Source organism: Bison bison, unplaced genomic scaffold (assembly GCF_000754665.1).
Source record: "Bison bison bison isolate TAMUID 2011002044 unplaced genomic scaffold, Bison_UMD1.0 scf7180017864474, whole genome shotgun sequence".
Taxonomy (NCBI): Eukaryota; Metazoa; Chordata; class Mammalia; order Artiodactyla; family Bovidae; genus Bison; species Bison bison.
Genome location: NW_011495035.1, coordinates 2,030,229 through 2,048,987, shown reverse-complemented (window position 1 = coordinate 2,048,987; position 18,759 = coordinate 2,030,229). Strand labels below are relative to the sequence as shown.

Genomic DNA, 18,759 nt, shown 5'->3' with positions numbered 1-18,759 from the left:
TAAACAATGATATAATTTATAAGTGTGTATAGATATATTTATAAATATATTTAATTGATAAATACATTCATGAATGTGTTTTTCTTTAAGAATTTAGTTTATATATAATTCAAAGTAATGTATATACAATAAAAATTTCATATAAATATATAATACATTGCATATAATGTTTACATAAATATCAATATGATGTGTATATTTATTATAATATATCCATATGTATTTATAAATTATATATTTCAAAGAATTTAATTTATAACCTCATAAAACAATACTTTTTCTGCCTAAGTATATTTTCAACAATTTTATATTTACCAAAGTGACATCATGAACATAAATGAACTTCATCATCTTATAAATGCTCCTCTTCTTTGCTACTCTCGAACTCAGAAGAGTAATAGTATAAATGAATCCCACAAAACAAAGTATTTTAGTTGCAAAAATGCTTCGATAGTGTTTTTGCTCACACCCCCTTTCATCCGCATAGCTAGTGAAAGTTTGGTGGAGGCCTTCCCCCTAGAGAAGCAACAGGGGCATCACTTGTGACTCCCTGTGGTTGTGACATGAGGAATTGGAAGGCAGGACAGTTAAGTGACTTGCAAGGTTCCTGGTTTTTAGCACTTCTGTAATGAGGAACAAAGTCTTTATTCACCTGGTACCCATCGCTCCACATAGTGCTGGCCCTCAGGAAAAGGTTGTTACACTCCATTCATGTGTTGGGTGGAGAGATCCACAAAGTAGTACATTCTGAAATGATTTTTCAGCACACCACGGGATCAACAGAATCTGGAGAACAAAAGTCGTCCCTAGGCATTCGTTCCTCAAAATATTTGGTTGCTCGGGTTTTATTTTTATTAAAATTTATCTCCTTTCCCCGCTCCCCTCCCCCAGTCAGACTTCAAAAATTATACTAAAGTGATGTCAAAATTACTTTAAATTATGATCATAAATTCTTTTGAGAATGGAGATAATATATTTGGAAAAAAGAAAATCAGCAAAAGTGAAGCAACAAAAATATATATGTAAAGAAAACAAACTGTAATCTTTACACTTATGTTCATTTGGTTTTTGGCAAAAGTGCCAGCACAGCTCACTTGGGATAGAATAATCTTTTCATCAAACACTGCTGGGACAACATGCAAAAGTAACAAGTTCTATACCTGCCTCACATAAAACATAAAAATTAACTCAAACTCACTTAAATGTGAGGGCTACAGCTCTTGGAAGAGAATACAGAAGAAGACTTAATTACTTTGAATCAGTCAGTGGTTTTTTAAATGTGACACCGCAAGCACAACAAGGAACTAAAGCGGGGAGAAAAAAGATTGGACTTCATCAAAATGTAAAACTTTCTTGCCTCAAAGCATACCACCAATAAACTGAAAAGACAGTCTATAAAATGGTCACCAGTGTTTGCAAATCTTGTATCTCATAATGGACTCGCATGCAGAAATATATACATGAGAAAGCTTGCAGCTCCAAAATAAAGAGAACCCAGTGTTTTTTGATAGGCAAAGGGTCTGAATCGACAGTCTCTAAAGAAGGTACACAAATGATCAATAAGCACATGAACAAATGATCAGAGTCCTCAACCTTGTTTTTTTTTTAATTGTCTTGGAGTGCAGTTGCTTTACAGTGTTGTGGTTCTGCTGCCTAGCAAAGTGAATAGCTGTATGTTCACATATATCCCCTCTCTTTTGGGTTTCCGTCCCATTTAAGTTACCACAGAGTGTAGAGTAGAGTTCCCTGTGCTGTATTAGTTACCTATTTTATATATAGTATCAGTAGTGCATATATGTCAATCCCAGTCTCTCAGTTCATCCCACTTCCCCTTCCCCTTCTGTATCCATATGTTTGTTTTCTGTGTCTGTGTTTCTATTTCTGCTTTGTAAATAAGGTCTATACTGTTCTTCTAGATCCTCATATATGAGTTAATAGGTAATATTTGTTTTTCTCTTTCTGACTTCACTGTCTATGACAGTCTCTAGGTCCATCCACATCTCCTTAAATGGCACAGTTTCATTCCTTTTTATGACAGTAATATTGTATATATCAGCATCATTAATCTTTAAACAAGCATAAATCAAAAGTACAGAAAGGTAACAATTTACATCTTCTGGAATGGCTATGGAAAAGACAGTTGGCAAGTATATTGGCAAGGATGTGGGCAGCTGCTTTGGAAACTAGGCAGGCAGTTTCTCAAAATGTTAAACATAGAGTTAGCACATGACCCAGCAGTTCTACTCCTAAATATACACCCCAGATTATTGAAAACATATTCTCAAACAGGTACATGAATGTGAATTATAATATCACCACTATCACCACAGTAGCCACAATGTGGGGCCATCCCAAAGGTTAATCAGCAGATGAGTGGATAAACAAAATGTGTTCTGTACACACAGAGGAATAGTATTCAGTCATAAAAAAGGAAATGAAGCGCTGACACACGCCACAGTGTGGCCTTTCAAAACACCAAGATAAGTGAAAGAAGCCAGATACACAACACCACTTGCTACATGAGTCAGTTTATAGGAAATGTTCAGAATAGGCAAATCGCTAGAAACAGAAAGTTGATTAGTGATTGACAGGGACTAGGGCAGTGACTGCTAATGGGTACAATGTTTCTTTTTGGTGTGATATAAAATGTTCTAAAATTACATTCTGGTAATTCTTTGACAGCTCTGTGAATATTGCATTATATACTTTATATATGGCATTGCATTATGTACTTTATTTAGTAAGTTATATTTGGCTGCACCTCGAGTCTTGAGGGATCTTGGTTTCCCAGCCAGGAACTGAACCCACCCCTCACAGTGAAAGTGCCAAATCCTAACCACTGGAACCCAGGAGACTCCCTGAATTATGTACTTTCAGTGAGTTGTCTGGGATATGGACTGTGTTGTTCAGTAGCTCAGTCATGTCTAACTCTTTGCAACCCCATGGACTGCACCACACCAGGATTCCCTGTCCTTCACCATCTCCCGGAGCTTGCTCAAACTCCTGTCCATTGAGTTGGTGATGCCATCCAACCATCTCGTCCTCTGTCATCCTCTTCTCCTCCTGCCTTCTATCTTTTCCAGCATCAGTTTCATTGAGGGATATGAATATACCTCAGTAAAACTTAGAAAAATGTATTCCATCATTTTGAGCCATTAGAAAATGACTAATAGTCTTCTGGAACTTTATATGTCAAACAACATGCTAATGAAGTGAAATACAATTTATAATTTGGGGTTGATGGTGAGGGCAAAGGGGAGAAGTTATAAGCCCTAATGGGCACAGATGCAGACTTTTGTTGCAGGTGAATCAGAAATTGAGAAAAATAAAAGAAGACAAATTTGGAAATTTGGAAAAGGGGAAAAACAAACAGGGTGAAAGTTCATATACAGACATGAAAGTTAGCGTGCAGGAAAATTGACATTGAGGTGCAGTGAGGTGTCTGCTTTTCTTTCTTCTTCTTATTTCTCATTGCAGTTTATTACAAGATACTGAGATATGCCCTGTGCTACACAGTAGGTCCTCGTCAATTATTTTATATATAGTGTGCGGACGTGTGACTCCCAAGCTCCTAATTTGTCGTTCCCCCTCGTTTCCCCCTTTAGTAACCGTAAGTTCTTTTTCTGTGTCTGTGAGTCTGTTTCTGTTTTGTAAACAAATTGATTTGTGTCATTTTTTAGATTCCACACATAAGTGATGCACAATTGTCTTTCTCTGTCTGACGTACTTCAGTTACTGTGCTAATCTTTGAGCACAGTATCCCTGTTGCTGCGCATGACATCATTTCAGTCTTCCACGGCTGAGTCGTGTTCCATTGCGTGTATGTACCGCGTCTTCTTTATCCTTTAACCTGTCAGTGGGTATTTAGGTTTCTGCAATGTCTTCACTCTTGTATTAATAAATAGTGCTGCTGTGAACATTGGGGTACATGTATCTTTTTGAATTAGAGTTTCCCTTGGATATATGCCCAGGAGTGTGATTGCTGGAACATATCTTAACTCTTATTTTCAACTTTGTAAGGAGCCGCCATACTGTTCTCCATAGTGGCTGTACCAGTTTACAACACACCAACAGTGTAGGAGGGTTCCCTTTTCTCTGAGGTTCTGTGTTTTTCCTCTCCTTCAAAGAGTCTTCTCTTGGTTACCACAGGGAAAATTAGCTTACAGGACTTAGAGCATAAAGACCACTAAAGTGTACAGATTGAAGTAAGAAGTTGTTCTTAGTTTTAGCAGTGATTCTAGTTCAAATTTTTGTTGAGTGGCGAACTTGAGAAGGTATTAGTGAGTCATCACAGGTGAAAAACCATACCAATATTTAAAATCTTATCAAAGGCCAAAGACAGTGTTGAAATTAAGGCTCTGGCTGGTATACTTTGACATAGTAAGAACAAATACCAAAATAAGTTTTAAATAAATGTCAGTGATGCCATTATATCATACTAATATAGAGCATATTTAATATTATGTAATATTAGAAATTGTTACATATTTTTGTGTAATTATACTTTTTGTGGCAAGTTGATTCTTTCTAACCTGAAATGTTGTCACTATTATTGCGTTAATAAATATATCTAGTTTTTACATACCAAGGATTATCAGAAGAAATTTAAATCACTTCTTTTTTTTTTTGACTGTGTACTATTTGTATTTTATACATTTGAAATAAAGCTAAATAATAGAAAGTGCCAGAATGCTGTTTTTTCGAGTCAATTAGCATCATTCTGGTCCCAACCTTCAAGAATTTTTTTAAAGGGCAAATATTTATTGCCTGTATGTCCACACAGAAATTAAATAGAATAATATAATTATTGTCTATTCATTCACCAGTCCATCTAACATTAACTGAACCCACGTTATGTGCAAGGTACTGAGTAGGTAGAGATGAATTAGATGCAATCCCTGCCCCTAAAAATTTTCAACCTGGGAGTTCATAATAAGACATCATCTGTTAAACAATTGACCTTACACTTTTGAAGGTTAATTTTGGGGGAAGCATGTTTAGATCCCTTTAAAATCAAATATATCTATTTATTCATCCATTATTCAACACTTTATTCAGCATTTATTCAAAACTGATCTTGGCAGCTTTTCAGAAGTTATATACTTCTCACATCAGTGAGCTCCCCTTTGAACAGTTGATTTAAATGACTAAGTCACAGGCTTTATCTAACCATGTTGAGGTGGTCATTTTCCCACCAAGTTTCAGCATAAAAATGAAATTCTGAGTTAATTCAAGTTTAAAAATTCCCATGCTCGTTTATTAAACTTTATTTACTCATCTGAAAATATGGGTGTTGGATTAGATTACCACAAGATCACGTCTGGTCCTCCACATTCATGTGTGCGCATGTGTGTGTGCATGTGTTTGCTCAGTTGTATCCGACTCCTTGCGACCCAGCCCGCCAGGCTCCTCTGTCCATGGGATTTTCCAGACAAGAATACTGGAGTGGCCATACTCTTATTTATTTATTTATTTATTTTTTCAATTTCCTGTCTTGTCCCTTTTGGCATGCCCAAAAGGCAGTAAGAATAGAAACCGTTTCCACTTTTCTGGTGAAACAGAAAAACTCCCATTCAGGGGTACACCTGGTGAGGTCTGAGGGTGCTTCATCCAGAATGACTAAAGGCCAGAAGCAAGACCTAGTCACACAGACAGCACAGGTACCACATTTGCTTACACCAGCATCATTCTGGAAAGTGAGTCCCACATAGACAGCACTTGATTTTTTTCATACATATATATGTTTCTGTGTGGGCTTGTGTGGGTCTGTATATGTGTTTATACATATATTGAACAGTTGCACAGAAAAACATACCTGTCATGCACAAAATTTAAAACATCAAAAGATACAAATGATACAGTGAAAATTTTGTTTCTCTACTCCCCTCGTTACTCCCCTCATGCCCCAGAGGGAACAAGTATCACAGTATTTCTTATGTGTCTTTCCAGAGAGGCTCTTCCCGGCACCGCTGCCAGTCTGTTCTTTTTCCTTGCAAAGCCAGGCGCTTTATTTCAGTCCGTTGTATATGAGTTGAGAGAGTGGCACTGAGATGTGTGCACTGCCATGTGTGAAATGACAGCTAGTGGGAAGCTGCTGTGGAGCACAGGGAGCTCAGCTCCGTGCCCTGTGGTGATCTAGAGGAGTGGGATTAGGGGCAGCGGGGCTTAACCAGGGAGGGGATATATGTATACATACAGCTGATTCACGCTGTTGGACAGCAGAAACTGATGCAATATTGTAAAGCAGGTGTATTCCGATAAAATATGAAGTGTTCACATAGGGAAAGCAAGTGACCGTGGGAGGGATAGCCCGTGTCCATGTTTGTAAACTAGTAATGCTTGAGAAAGAGAACACGGCCTTGCAGTGCGCCAGGGCACCTGCAGTGTTGACCAGGGTGGGGGTGTGCTAGGTGTGGGGTGAAGTTGGGGCAAAGTTGAGGAGCCAACACAGTATGAAGTGAACTTTTAGAAATAAGATCATGTAATGGTTTTGTGATAAAAATACAGTTTTAAGGTAGAGCACGTTTTCAAGAGGTCTGCTGTGTATGTAAATGTGTATGCGTGCCAGGAGTTGGCATTTCTCTTAGCCTTCAGATGTGAATGGTTACCCTTGTGAAGCTTCAGTGAGTTGTCATCTATCCTTCCTTTGATAAGGATATTCAGTTGAACCAAATGTACATTTTTAGAGGAGAGTAGTTTTTTAATTCAGATTACAAATAATTCAGGTTACAAGGGATGTTTTGGGGGGTAGGGAGTGGGAGTGGTAAAGTTACTAAATTATGTGCATTTTATTTCTAGTTGTAAATTCCTCTAGTGAAGACATGTTACTTTCTTTCACACTATAACTGAGAACCTTCTTGGCTTAACCCACAAAGCACTGATGAATAACCATTGGCAATTTGTAACTAGTGAGGTTAATTTTATATCTAAATTAGTTGAGTTTCTTCATTTCTAATCTAAAGAATCACACAAAGTAGGTACAATGACTAAGAATGTACTCAGCATGTAGCATTTCTCAAGAGCTACTTAATAAAGTATCTGTGGTCAGTGTTAAAACTTAGGACTGATTTCAAAGAGTGGTTCCATTTCTCTGAATGTATCTTCTGGTGAAAATCAGCTCTGTACTGGAATGTTTGGCCCGGTAAATTTTATTTCTGACATTATTCATAAATATTAGAAACATGAAGGGAACCTCAGTGTCCAAAATGGAGGAATGTTACATTGATTTTGGCAGGTAATTTGACCTGAGATGGTATATGACAAGCTGTTATGCATCGATATATAAGGCTTTTAAGGGTTAATTAGTTGATAACAAGACACATTATTTACAAAATTATCTTAAATTTGAAAGAATAATACAAACCTCCATGCCTTAATTTATTAAAAATGTATTTGTGTGTATTCGGGGGTAATTTTTTTTTTTCTTTTCAAGGTTTGTACAACAAATATACACTAATTCTTTTAGGATTATGAAAATACTTTAATCTTCACAAAATTGGTAAAGAAAAGAGTTACTGTGGTTGGGTTGCTTTTTTTTCTTTTTTTTCTTTGTAAGATATTGGTTTGGAACAATTTTCTTTTTAAATGATTTCCTTCCCTCAGATATTCTGAGGATCTTGTTACTTAGAAGGATTCTTGGATTTTAAATATTGCCAGTAATTTTTTTTTAATTCCGTTTTGTACCATCCTTTATTTTTTTTAATTCAGAAGATGAACATGGATAGGTAGTCATTCTTTGCTTCATTCCAATGGAATTTCACCCCTTTACCTGCTCAGAGAGTGTCATTTTATTGCTGGGCTTTAGAAATCTCACTGTAACTACCTTAGTTCACTTGTGTTACTCTCTCTCTTCCATGAGGGCACCTTTCAGTGCTTTTCCTAACTTAGGCTTTTGCCTTTTTTTTGTTGTTTGTTGTTGTTTCTCAGATTTGTTTTCTATTGTCAGGCAAAATAGTTGTTTATTGTTTTAAAATGATATTAGGTTTCCAAGTGAATCATTTAAGAGCCACAGAGAGACCTGTGGATCTTTGTTAAGGTGTGTGCTTAGTATTAATGACCTTAGTTTAAATGTCATAAGATGCTCGCTGTGGATTAATTACGTTGTGAGTAGGGACAAGTGCCATGTGTGTATGCCTGTTCTATGCATGTGAGTCGGTAAAATACATGAATACACATCCTGGCAGTTATATAAAATACAAGCCCCTCATGCGTGTGTCATGTGTTTGTGTGTGTGTGCATGTGTGTGTGTAATTATAATTCAGTGTGCCTGAAGTTCAGAGTCTGGCAGAGGCAGTGGAGTAAGTTGCAAAATAGCCCTTTCCTTGAAAAGAATGTGCTTTAGTACCAAACGGAACTTTTAATGTTAGTTTTACATTTCTATTTGATGGAGTCTAAGGTTATGGAACGACTGTAAAAATAATTTGTCTGAAAAACGTCTGGATGCAGAAATCTAATGGAGAAAATATTTGCGAATATGGTTCATCAGCAAGTACAACAGATACACTTTTCTAAGCACCACGTGGCATGGATCAAAGCATCCTATGACCTGCATCCGTGTGGCCAAATCATTAGCTATTGATTGGGCCCCAGTGGAGGAGTAAGCCCTTTGTGTTCGTGCCAAGTTTTCTCCCAGTCTTGGTTCAATCATTGTAGGGGTAGAATCTTCCTGCTCCAGTTAGCTTTTTGTTGTTGTTGTTGTTAAGTTAATCATCTACTTGGATACATTTGTCTTTCTCAATTATTTCATTCTATATTCTAAATTATTTTATTGTACTCTGCTTGGTAAAATTAACTTGTGAAAAGACTGTACAGTTTGGGGGATGCTCTTTGTGGTAGAAGGGAGAGAAAAATTTTATAATGTTCTGGGGAGAATCTCAAAATCAAGTACAGTTTATAATTCCCACTACTACATGGTAAGTTCTAGCCTTTTAAAAAATTTATGTATTTTTTAATTGAAGGATAATAGCTTTGTACAATTTTGTTGTTTTCTGTCAAACATCAACAAGAATCAGCCATAGGTATAAAGTTCTGACCTTTTAACAAATCCTTTGTAGTCTGAGTAGAGAGGTCTGCCTCTTAACAAAAGACTGTTGAGCACTTTTCAAATGTGATGGTAACATTTCTAATATTGGACTGTTCACATTTTGAAATTTAGCTCTTGCTTTGTAAGTAAAGTGTGCTGCAAAAGTAATTCATAAATCCTCGGGAAGAGGAAAGCACGAGCTGGTTTGTGTTCGCATTTTGGCGACATGGGCCGGCTCCTCTTGCCTTTTATGTCTGGTGGGATGGTTCTGGGCAGCCGATTCATTCTCTTGTCCTCTGTGTATTTTCTTTCAGTTTGTCCCATGAGGAGCATCCGCATAGCCATCCTCTGTATGGACACGGTGTGTGCAAGTGGCCTGGCTGTGAAGCAGTGTGTGAAGATTTCCAGTCATTTCTAAAGTAAGAATGATTTGATAACACTTTCTTCTTAGACGTAGCCATCACCTCCCACTGTTCATGCTTTTCCTCATGAAATGCCTCTTTGATGCAGGGTTTCACACCACCATTTTGAAGATAGACTCAAAATCACCATGTCTAGCATAGTCATAGGAATAGTTTTACAGATCTATTGAGTGTTGCCTTGTTAAGTGGAAAAGATTGATATCCAAGGGCAGTTTGATCCTATTCGTAAGATCCTTTACTTATTTTCTCAGAATGACAGTGATTAAGTAAAAATTGTTCCAGTGTTAAACATGTAGTAATTTAGTCTTTGCTTTTACTCACATCCCTCCATATTAAATTAATAACACAGGCACTAGCTAGTTTTATAAAATTGGTGTCAATTACTGGCCAATTACAACTTGATGATTGGGCCTCTTCTTTGTTTCTTCACAAATGACTTTACAAACATCCAGGAAAAGCTACCAATTTGATTCTTACCTTTCTGTATCACTGTTGGCTTTTGTTCGGATTCTTGTTGTTATAGGGAAAAGGATTCAGTTTAATTCCTGCAGTTAAAGTATGGCTGAAACTTGGGCTATCCCATTTGAATCTATACCACTGATTAAGCATCCCTTGAGTAAATGGTGTGTTAACCCTCTCGAAGCTGAAATGAGATGCTTCTGCACTACATCATAAGATTTCCTTCATATACAGTGCCTTGCCCTTTAAAAATATTGAGATGAAACTGCCCTGCATTATTGACATCACATAAATATATTCGTAGTATCATTGAATCATTGATGTATGGACTGAGTATAATACTGCATTATATTCACTATATTTATATATCATGCAGCAAGCAAACATATGCATGTATAAAACTCCTGTATATACAGGTGCATGATGGTTTGCAAACTGGGTGTTGGGGGCAGGCAGTGGGGAGTCTTTGCCTCTGACTTTTCTGTCTCATTCAAGCCCCATAATAGAGGTGGGCTGATTTACATGCAGGTCTCTGGTTTTGCAAGATCTTTATATTATTAGAACAATCTCAGTATCTATCTTTATGGACCCGGGTACAAATATGTTAATAAAGCCATCCTTAGAGATACAGTGTTACCTGCAAGCACTTCTGGTGAATATCATGTTTTTAACGAATGAATGGAAGCCTGTGAATCTGTTTTGGTGCTTTTCCACTTTAATATTTTACTTCAAGAGCATTATGTGGTCATTAAAAACTTAAGTACTTAAAATTTTTTAGAAAAGAGATAGTTAAAATTGTTTCTAAATATTAACACTCAAGAGCAGTGATACTTTATTTTAAATTAAGCAACAGCTCTTTACAATTATGATAATTCAAGTTAGTGCTACTGGGCCTTGTTCTCTCCTAAATCCGTTCTTGTAGAATCTCTGTTTTCTTATTTCCTAATCACTTGCCTAATTGTATTTTGATAATGAGAAAAAGATCTTGGTAGAAACATTTCAATTCTAGTTTCACTTTCTGTACCAATGCTAACTTTGATAAATATGTTGGTTTAATTTCACTCCCTTATAGAATGGCCAGTGAACATCTGTAAATATGATTTATTTTATAAAGTTTCTAGAACTATAGAATTACTATCAACATTCTTATTGACTTGTTTCAGTTTTAGAGTCATTAGGGAAAAGGGCATTTTCCAATTGACCACTTAAACTTTTTGGTTAATAGGCAAAGTATTTCCCACTCGGATCTTAGGTCCATTTATTATGTGAGCTGATGTTAGGTGTATATATGTGTGTGTGTGTGTGTGTGTGTATATATATATATGTAGTGGGGGGGTGCAAATATACCTCCACGAAAAGACAACACACTTTCAAACCACATCCATTTCTAAAGAAATGGATCTGAAGGTCATCAGAGTAGAGGCTAGACTTGATTCCTATTAAAAAAAAGCCCATTTTTCTTCTAAGGATATTAGGAGTGTGGCCCTTGTATAGGAAACCACCCATTTAGTTTTCACTTTCCTTCATGTCCCTCTATTATTTTGTGTGGTTTTGCACATGACATGGCATGTTTGCTCAAAGAAATTGAAATGCTCACTGCAGTCCTGCAACTGTTGCTTCTTTAGTTCCTAGTACTTGCTTATTGATGTATGTTTGTCGGAATATTTACGTTTGCAAGTTAAAGAAATCCAACTTAAATTGGCTTAAACCAAAGAAAAGGAGGGTGGTGTTGGGGGTTGATAATTGGCTCCTATAACCAGGAGGTCTGGTAATACAGCTGGCTGCAAGCGTGACTGGACCTGATGCTTCAGCAAGGTTATTGGAGTATGGCTTCATTACTCCTTAGCTCTGTTTTCTTCTGTGTTGATTTCCTAGTCAGGCTCTTTTCCAAGTAAAAGTAAAGAAGACAGATTCACCTGCCACAAGTTGATTGATCCCAGAGTGCATCTCTTTTTTCAGTAGTTCCAGAAAAGTGTTCTTTGCGGACTGTCGTTGGCCCAGATTGAGTAGGTGTCCTAGCTCTGAACCAGTCATAATGAGGCAGCCAGGCTTGAGTCACATGCCGACCTGCAGAGTGCAATAAATTGTTCCTCCCCCAGGGGCCACATGGGGGCTGGGGATGACAGACTTGGTTCCCAAAAGTAAAAAAATGAATCTTGTAAAGCAGCAAATGGAGAATAAATGCTGAATAATAAAACTGCTTCTAGTTCTTAGAGTTCTCATGGTGCTTTCCCAAGTTTACCCATTGATTGACAGTCTATGACAAATGCAGGATTTTTATATTCTTCCTCAGTGGTATCTTAGCTCTTGGAAATTCACAGCAGTCTTCCAGTTTAAGGCCTAGAGTAGTGAAAAGTAAGTAACTCTTGTGAGTTCACGTCCTTCGTGTGTTGGTTCAGTCTGAAGGGTGGTCATGTTGGCTATAGTGAAACCAGCTTTGGCATATGGCTTCTTGGAATGACATCACAGCAGTATCAGGAAGTGATGTTTGAAGCATTTCTCTCAAACTGCCAGATTTTGTAGACTCTGAAAGCACCTTTTTCCTGGGCCCACGAGCAGGACCTTGTCCCATGATCCCAGTTTAGAGGTATTCTCTTACAGTTTTAGAAAATTGATACTAGAGGTCTTAGATTTTCAAGACTCTCTTACTTAACACAGTGTCGATTGCTCTGCACTCCCTTTTGTTTAATCGCCATGCTGCATGGCATGTGGGATCTTAGTTCCTCAGTCAGGGATCAAACCACATTCCCTGCCTTGGGAGTGCAAAGTCTTAACCACTGGACCACCAGGAAATTCCCTGCTCTATCTTTGATTTAGAGGTTGCTTCATAGATTTTTTTTTCCCACCTATCTTCTAAATTTGAATTTTACACTCCCCTGGTATAGTCATAATTTGAAGTGCTTTACATATATAACTCAGTTAATACAGCCACCTTATAGTGATACTATTGCAGTATTACTCTCAAGCTACAGATAAGGATACTAAGGAACAGCAAGGTTAAATAATTTTCCCAAGGTCACACAGCTAATAATAGGTGGAGTCAAGATCTAAACCCAGACAGTGAGATTTCATAGGACTTGCTGTTAACTGTTATATAATAGCGCCTGGTTAGAAGCAGTTCATTTTATTAACAGTATGCTTACTGTGTACGGCAATAGGCATAAAGAAAGCTTTGAAGAAAGGCAGAATGGGTCGTGAAGCTAGTTGCTAGGAGTGTGTTATTTGAGCTCAGTATAAGCACGTGTGATTTGGGATGATAATAATAACTGCTCTTAGGGTTGTGAGAGTGAAAAGTTACATCATGTTAGGTGTCTGGTCCGTAGCAGGCACTGTCGAAAAATATTAGTACTTCTTTTCTCATCTACTTAAGTGTATTCTTAAAAAGAGAAATAATTGAAGCTATTCAAACATTGGGCTTCCCTTGTGACTCAGCTGGTAAAGAATCCACCTGCAATGAGGGAGACCTGGGTTCGATCCCTGGGTTTGGGAAGATCCCCTGGAGAAGGGAAAGGCTACCCACTCCAGTATCTGGCCTGGAGAATCCCATGGACTGTATAGTCCATGGGGTCACAAAGAGATGCAACTGAGCAACTTTCAGTTTCACTTTCTTACAAGCATTTCTGACCTTGTACCTAGGGAAGAGGTTGTGACTGTGCAGAGCTTTAATATGTCAAAAGAGACTGTTCTTTAACATAATCCTTAACCATAAATTTCAGTAGAGTGTCCTACACAGTCAAAGGTGATCCTCGGACAGGGCTGGCAAACCCTTCCTGTAAAGGAGCCAGATAGTCGATATGATGGACTTTCACAGGCCACCCAGTCTCCGAGACAAGCACTCAGCTTGTGGGCACAGAAGCAGCCATAGGACTCTGTATGAGAAGTGGGTGTGGCTGCATTCTTTGCACCAGTTTACTGACCTCTGACCTAGGGTACTCTCTTTGGTGTCATTATGTTTTCAGCTGAGCCACATCCTTGAATTCCCTGGGCATCGCTCTACTGGCTTGTTTCAGGTCTCAGAATGAGACCTTTTTTTTTTCCTCTTCCTGAGGAAAAAATATCATAACTGTTGGTAAATCAGAACCAGAGATTTGACACTCTCCTGTGATCATTCCGCAGTGTTTGTTCCCAAGGTGAGGTATACCACAGGGCCCTTGATTTCAAAGATAAATACTGTACAAATAACCGTCCTGTTGGCTTTCCCTCCCAGCCAACAGAGGGATGTTTTATCAGAATCAGCAGATACCCAGTCTATTGTGTGCATTTATTTCCCTGTTTCTTCTCAAAACAAGTTGCAGTTTGAGTGCTTTTTGTTTTTTTTTTTTAATCTATCAACCGTAAGTTATCATGTGACGGTTGTGTTTGTTGGAGGAAGCCGATACCAGCAGGTACCCATGCTCAACTTCACTGCAGCCCGCCAGCCCTGCATTGCTTGGAATCCTCCGATAACAGAAAAACAAAAACAAGCCCAGTACCATCCAGATAGGTGAAAGTTCCGAGTGTGCTCCTGTCCACACCCCTCGTGGATCAAGTTTTTTGTTTTTTCTTTTTTAACCAGGTTGAAGTCAAAGTCCTCACCAATAAAAACAGGAATCTATACTTCTTCCTCTTTGCTCTTTGAAAAAGGGCACATACTATTCTTCAGCAAGGTGGGGAGAGGATATGAAGGTTAAATCATGATCACATTTTCCTGTTTCTGACTTGGAGGGTAAAATCAGACACAGATCCATAGTTCCACAAATACCAGGCCCTCATGTGTGTTTGGGAAAAAGTATAATTTGGGTCCTTGCTTATTAGCCATTTGAAAGAAATTTTGTTTTTGTTTTTATCTTTTGGTTATTGCTTATGAAGAAAAGCACCATGCCAGACAATCAAAACCCAAATTCCTTTACACGTTAGTCAGATGTACATTACTTCTTAAAGCCAAAATAAATTTTATATGTCCCCTTGGAGAAGACAGGGAGGGAAATGTCACAAGAAAATGCCCAGCAGTGGAACTTTGACCCTTTCAAAAAGGTTGAGGGCTGGAGACAGCAGAGGACATTTCATCGCTAATTCAGTTTTTAACGGAAAAAAAATTTTTTTTCCTGTGAATTTCACTTCTGAAAACTGTGAAGAGTTTTATGTGCAAGAAACTCCTAAGTGCTGCTCTGTGATGTTTTCACAAGTGTTTTTATCATGGTAACATCTTGTTTACTTTAGTTCCCGGCCTAAAACTACTTGGAACATGTTAAGAAAACATTTCAAGAAAGCCTCGACAAAGAGGCTTTTGTTTCCGCAGCCACCGCGAGGCTGCAAGGATCACAAAGGTGTTAACTTTCAGCCCCTTAAGCGCTTCCACATGAAATTCCAGCACCGATGTTTGTGGTTTTGGAAAAACAAAGTGTACGTTAAAGAAACCAGGTATATGCTAATACATGTCGAAGGAGGCCGGATATCATAAATTGTTCGAAACCTATTCGTGGCTCTGGGTTTGCACGCCTGAACGTTCTGCAGTGAAATTACCTCTGGTGAGTACAGGAGAGCACGTGGAGGGGGACTAGCTTCTAGAAGGTGGGCATATGCAAATAACCATTCTCGCCTCTGCATTTCAATCTCCAGAACCGGGGGTGGGGGGTGCGGGAGGAAAATTTCTCCCATCAGTTCCCAGGCGACAAGTCTTGGAGTTTTGCACAACGAGCTTAATATGTTTATGGATTGACTTTCCCCCTTACGCCTTTTTGAGTTGGTTTGAGAAAAAGAAATATCAGGTGGTACCAAGAAACATTTCTTCCCCCTTAAAGTCTCTCCTTTCACCTTTCGACATTGTTCAGGAGTTCAAGACCTTTCCAAGCACTGAGAGGTCAGAATGGCCTAAATGCCACAGCGCCCTCTAGTGATCTATAGAATGTTCAGTAGAAAAGTTGAGACAAAGTTTGCCAAAGACAACAGGCCCAGTGCCACCTCTTTGCTCAGAAAAAAGCAAGTAACATCGGAATGCATTTTTTTTTTCTGTCAGCAAACAGATTTTAGTCAGAAATGCAAATGAAATTTAATTTTTCCTCATAGGCTTTGAAAGCATTTGAAAATTTTCTGTCTACCCAGTCAGTTCCGCACATCACTGTGCCTGTGCACCCAGCACAGTGTGTCACCGTAGAGACCACGTGTTCTTATGTTTTAAGTCGTTAGTTAGCCTCGGTGTTTCACGTGATCACTTCCGGTGTGTAATTATAAAGCATCACTGAAAAGATAGGGATTGTCTTCACTGCACACTTTTATTGACAGTGGCTACCATATTATGGCCATGTCTAAATGGTAAAATTTATTATTAGCAGTAGTGTCACAAAAGTCTGAGACAGCGATTTTCCTTTCAATAAAAGTAGTTAAAAACCTTTTAGAAAATCCATAATTTTGATTGCTGGTACTTCATAAATGTATAACTGGTACTTTTTAGCTGTCTCTTTAGGGAAAAATGAGTTTTATCACCTGCCGTACCTGGGTTAATGAAATTGTGTGTTGGAATTTAGCCAGGATGAAAGATGAGATCATTCCAAGACACTAATATTGGCAACAGGTCTCATAAAAAGCTCTGACTCTTGAGTGAAGTATCATTAGATTTTTAAAAAATTATTATTATTTTATTTAAACTGAGGGCTTTAAGTTAGTTGTCATCTCCAAAGTTTTGGTGCTAGTGAGATTCTCATTTCACCTCCCGTTCAAAACCCAGTGACCTCAAAACCTGGACCGAGCCAAGAGAAACAGAGAAATGTCCATCAGTGTCTGGTCAAAGAGTTTCCTTGCTTCAGATTTCAGCTTCAGTTCCTGTTGAGCCCTTTACAAATCACGACTCTCAGCTCAAAATTGAAATAATGCTGCCTTTTTCCCCGTGTTCCTCCTGTGTTTGATTGTTTGTGGATATTAGCTGTCCAGGAAATCCCATACTTACAGATATAAATCCAGAATGATCTTGTTTTTCCGCAGCCAGCCCAGGATGTATTAGACAGTTATGATGATTTGTTAATTTGGGTGACCTGTATTTATTTTATGTGTGCTGTGTTCTTTGAGGGTGGAATCAGCTGTTGAAATAGTCTCGTCTCTCACACACAGTAAGGAAGTGCCCTTCTTTTTCTTTTCTGCTTTGGGTTTTCTTGCTTTATTTTTGGAAGGTTGTTTTTTTTTTTTTAATCTCTTAGTGTCTGTTCTTTGTGCGCTTCTCCATATGGCTGTCAGCAAGAGATAGATTGTGCCTGATAGACTTGAACTCACCCCCGTCAGGGCCTGTATTTGACGATGTGGGAATAGGGCCACCTATCCAGACATGTTTTTGAGCTGTAATGTATCTTGACTCTGTAATTCTCTTCTCATTTTCGTGGTGGTATACCTTTCCCTGAAATAACGTATTAATCCTCAGATTTAATATGTGTTTAGGTGGTATTCTGCCAATAACAGATAAGAAATTATATTATAGTCTTGAAGGAGAATACAAATCACCAAGGTTAGCTTGATTTCTTTCTCCCACTCACTACCTACCTTCATAAGGGGGATTCCTTAGGATTCTTTTTTTTTTTCCTTAATGAGGTATTTGTTTCCACTTCTGATTCTATTTCTGTTCACGGAGACCCACTGCTGCTGTCAAGTCTCAGTGTCGACCCACTAGCGAGGAGATGCTGCCAGTTTTTTGATGTCTCAACTTATGATGGTTAGAGGAATAATGGAAACTGGGGCCGTCTACCAAAAAATTAAAGAAAGAGTCATAAAAATCCAATCCCCCCAAACAACATATATTTACAGTAGCCTGTTGTTTTTATAGCTGCGTTTGAGCAAGATTTTGTATTTGCATCCATTTGGGTCTGGAAAAATGACACATGCCAACGATCATAACCGTTCCTGATGTCTCCACATTTTCCATAGCCCTTTTTATTTCAACAGCATTTCAGTGGGCTGCATTAGAGGCCATTTGAATATTTCATTTCCTATTAATTATGCACTGTGACTCTCAGTGTCATTATAAAAAAGAGCCCTAATGTAACAAAGGATGAAAAGAACCATCAAGCAGTGTGACCAAAAGAAAATATTCCAAAGCTTGTCACGTATGACCGGCTTAACATCTCTAATTTGAAATCCATTGCATTCATCTTAAATTAAAGCTTAAGGATTCTACCTTTACCTTGTTTCTTTTGCTGCATGTTTTAGGTGACTGAATTTTTAGTTAAAATATTAATGGATTCCAAAGGTAGACAGTCTTTCTTTTTTAATTCATCAAAATATGCACAACATTAAGTATTTAGTTATATCCGTAATTTTTGCATTTCACCTTTAAACCCTGGTTAAAGACATAGCTGTTAATGAGAACTGTGCACTTCAGTTAATAGGTTAATAGCCATTAACTATTCAGCTAATAATTCTTAACTATTAATCACTACACCTCTCTTTTCGTTTTATTGGTGTTACGGAGGAAAATATAGTGTAGATGTTAATTTATCAAAAAGAGCAGGATTCTCAGAATTTCATATTACATCTCCCGCTTTCAGAAACATCATCATCCTCGATTAAATAAGGTGAAATAATTTGTTACTAACCCCTTGATTCTCACAGACTCCTACTATTTTTTTCCCCAGAGCTGTTTCTAGTGACCAAACCATTCTGATAGCCCTGGTCATTTAAAAAATGAAATAAAACGGGGGGACATTTTTACCAAAGCAAGCGTTTGTCTAAAATTTGAATGCTCCATTCTTGCTGAAACAATGGTTTTGCTTTAAGTGTCTGAACTCTGTTTCAGGGTGGAGAGTGGAGGGTTCCATTTAAAATTCACAATGCTGTGTTTTCTTTACATTGGCTGGATAAAGGAAACTTTAAATTATAGTAAATGACCAAAAAAAA

The 18,759-nt window shown here is 37.9% G+C and overlaps 1 protein-coding gene across 3 annotated transcripts in view; it reads left to right on the top strand.

Annotated features, from left to right (window-relative positions):
- Nucleotides 1–18,759, top strand: part of FOXP1 (forkhead box P1) — a 738,073-nt gene that overhangs the window by 671,783 nt on the left and 47,531 nt on the right. For all 3 annotated transcript variants that reach the window (XM_010861997.1, XM_010861996.1, XM_010861998.1), the window contains one exon: nucleotides 9,337–9,441. In XM_010861997.1, the coding sequence (XP_010860299.1) occupies nucleotides 9,337–9,441 (105 nt within the window). The remainder of the gene's footprint in view (nucleotides 1–9,336; nucleotides 9,442–18,759) is intronic.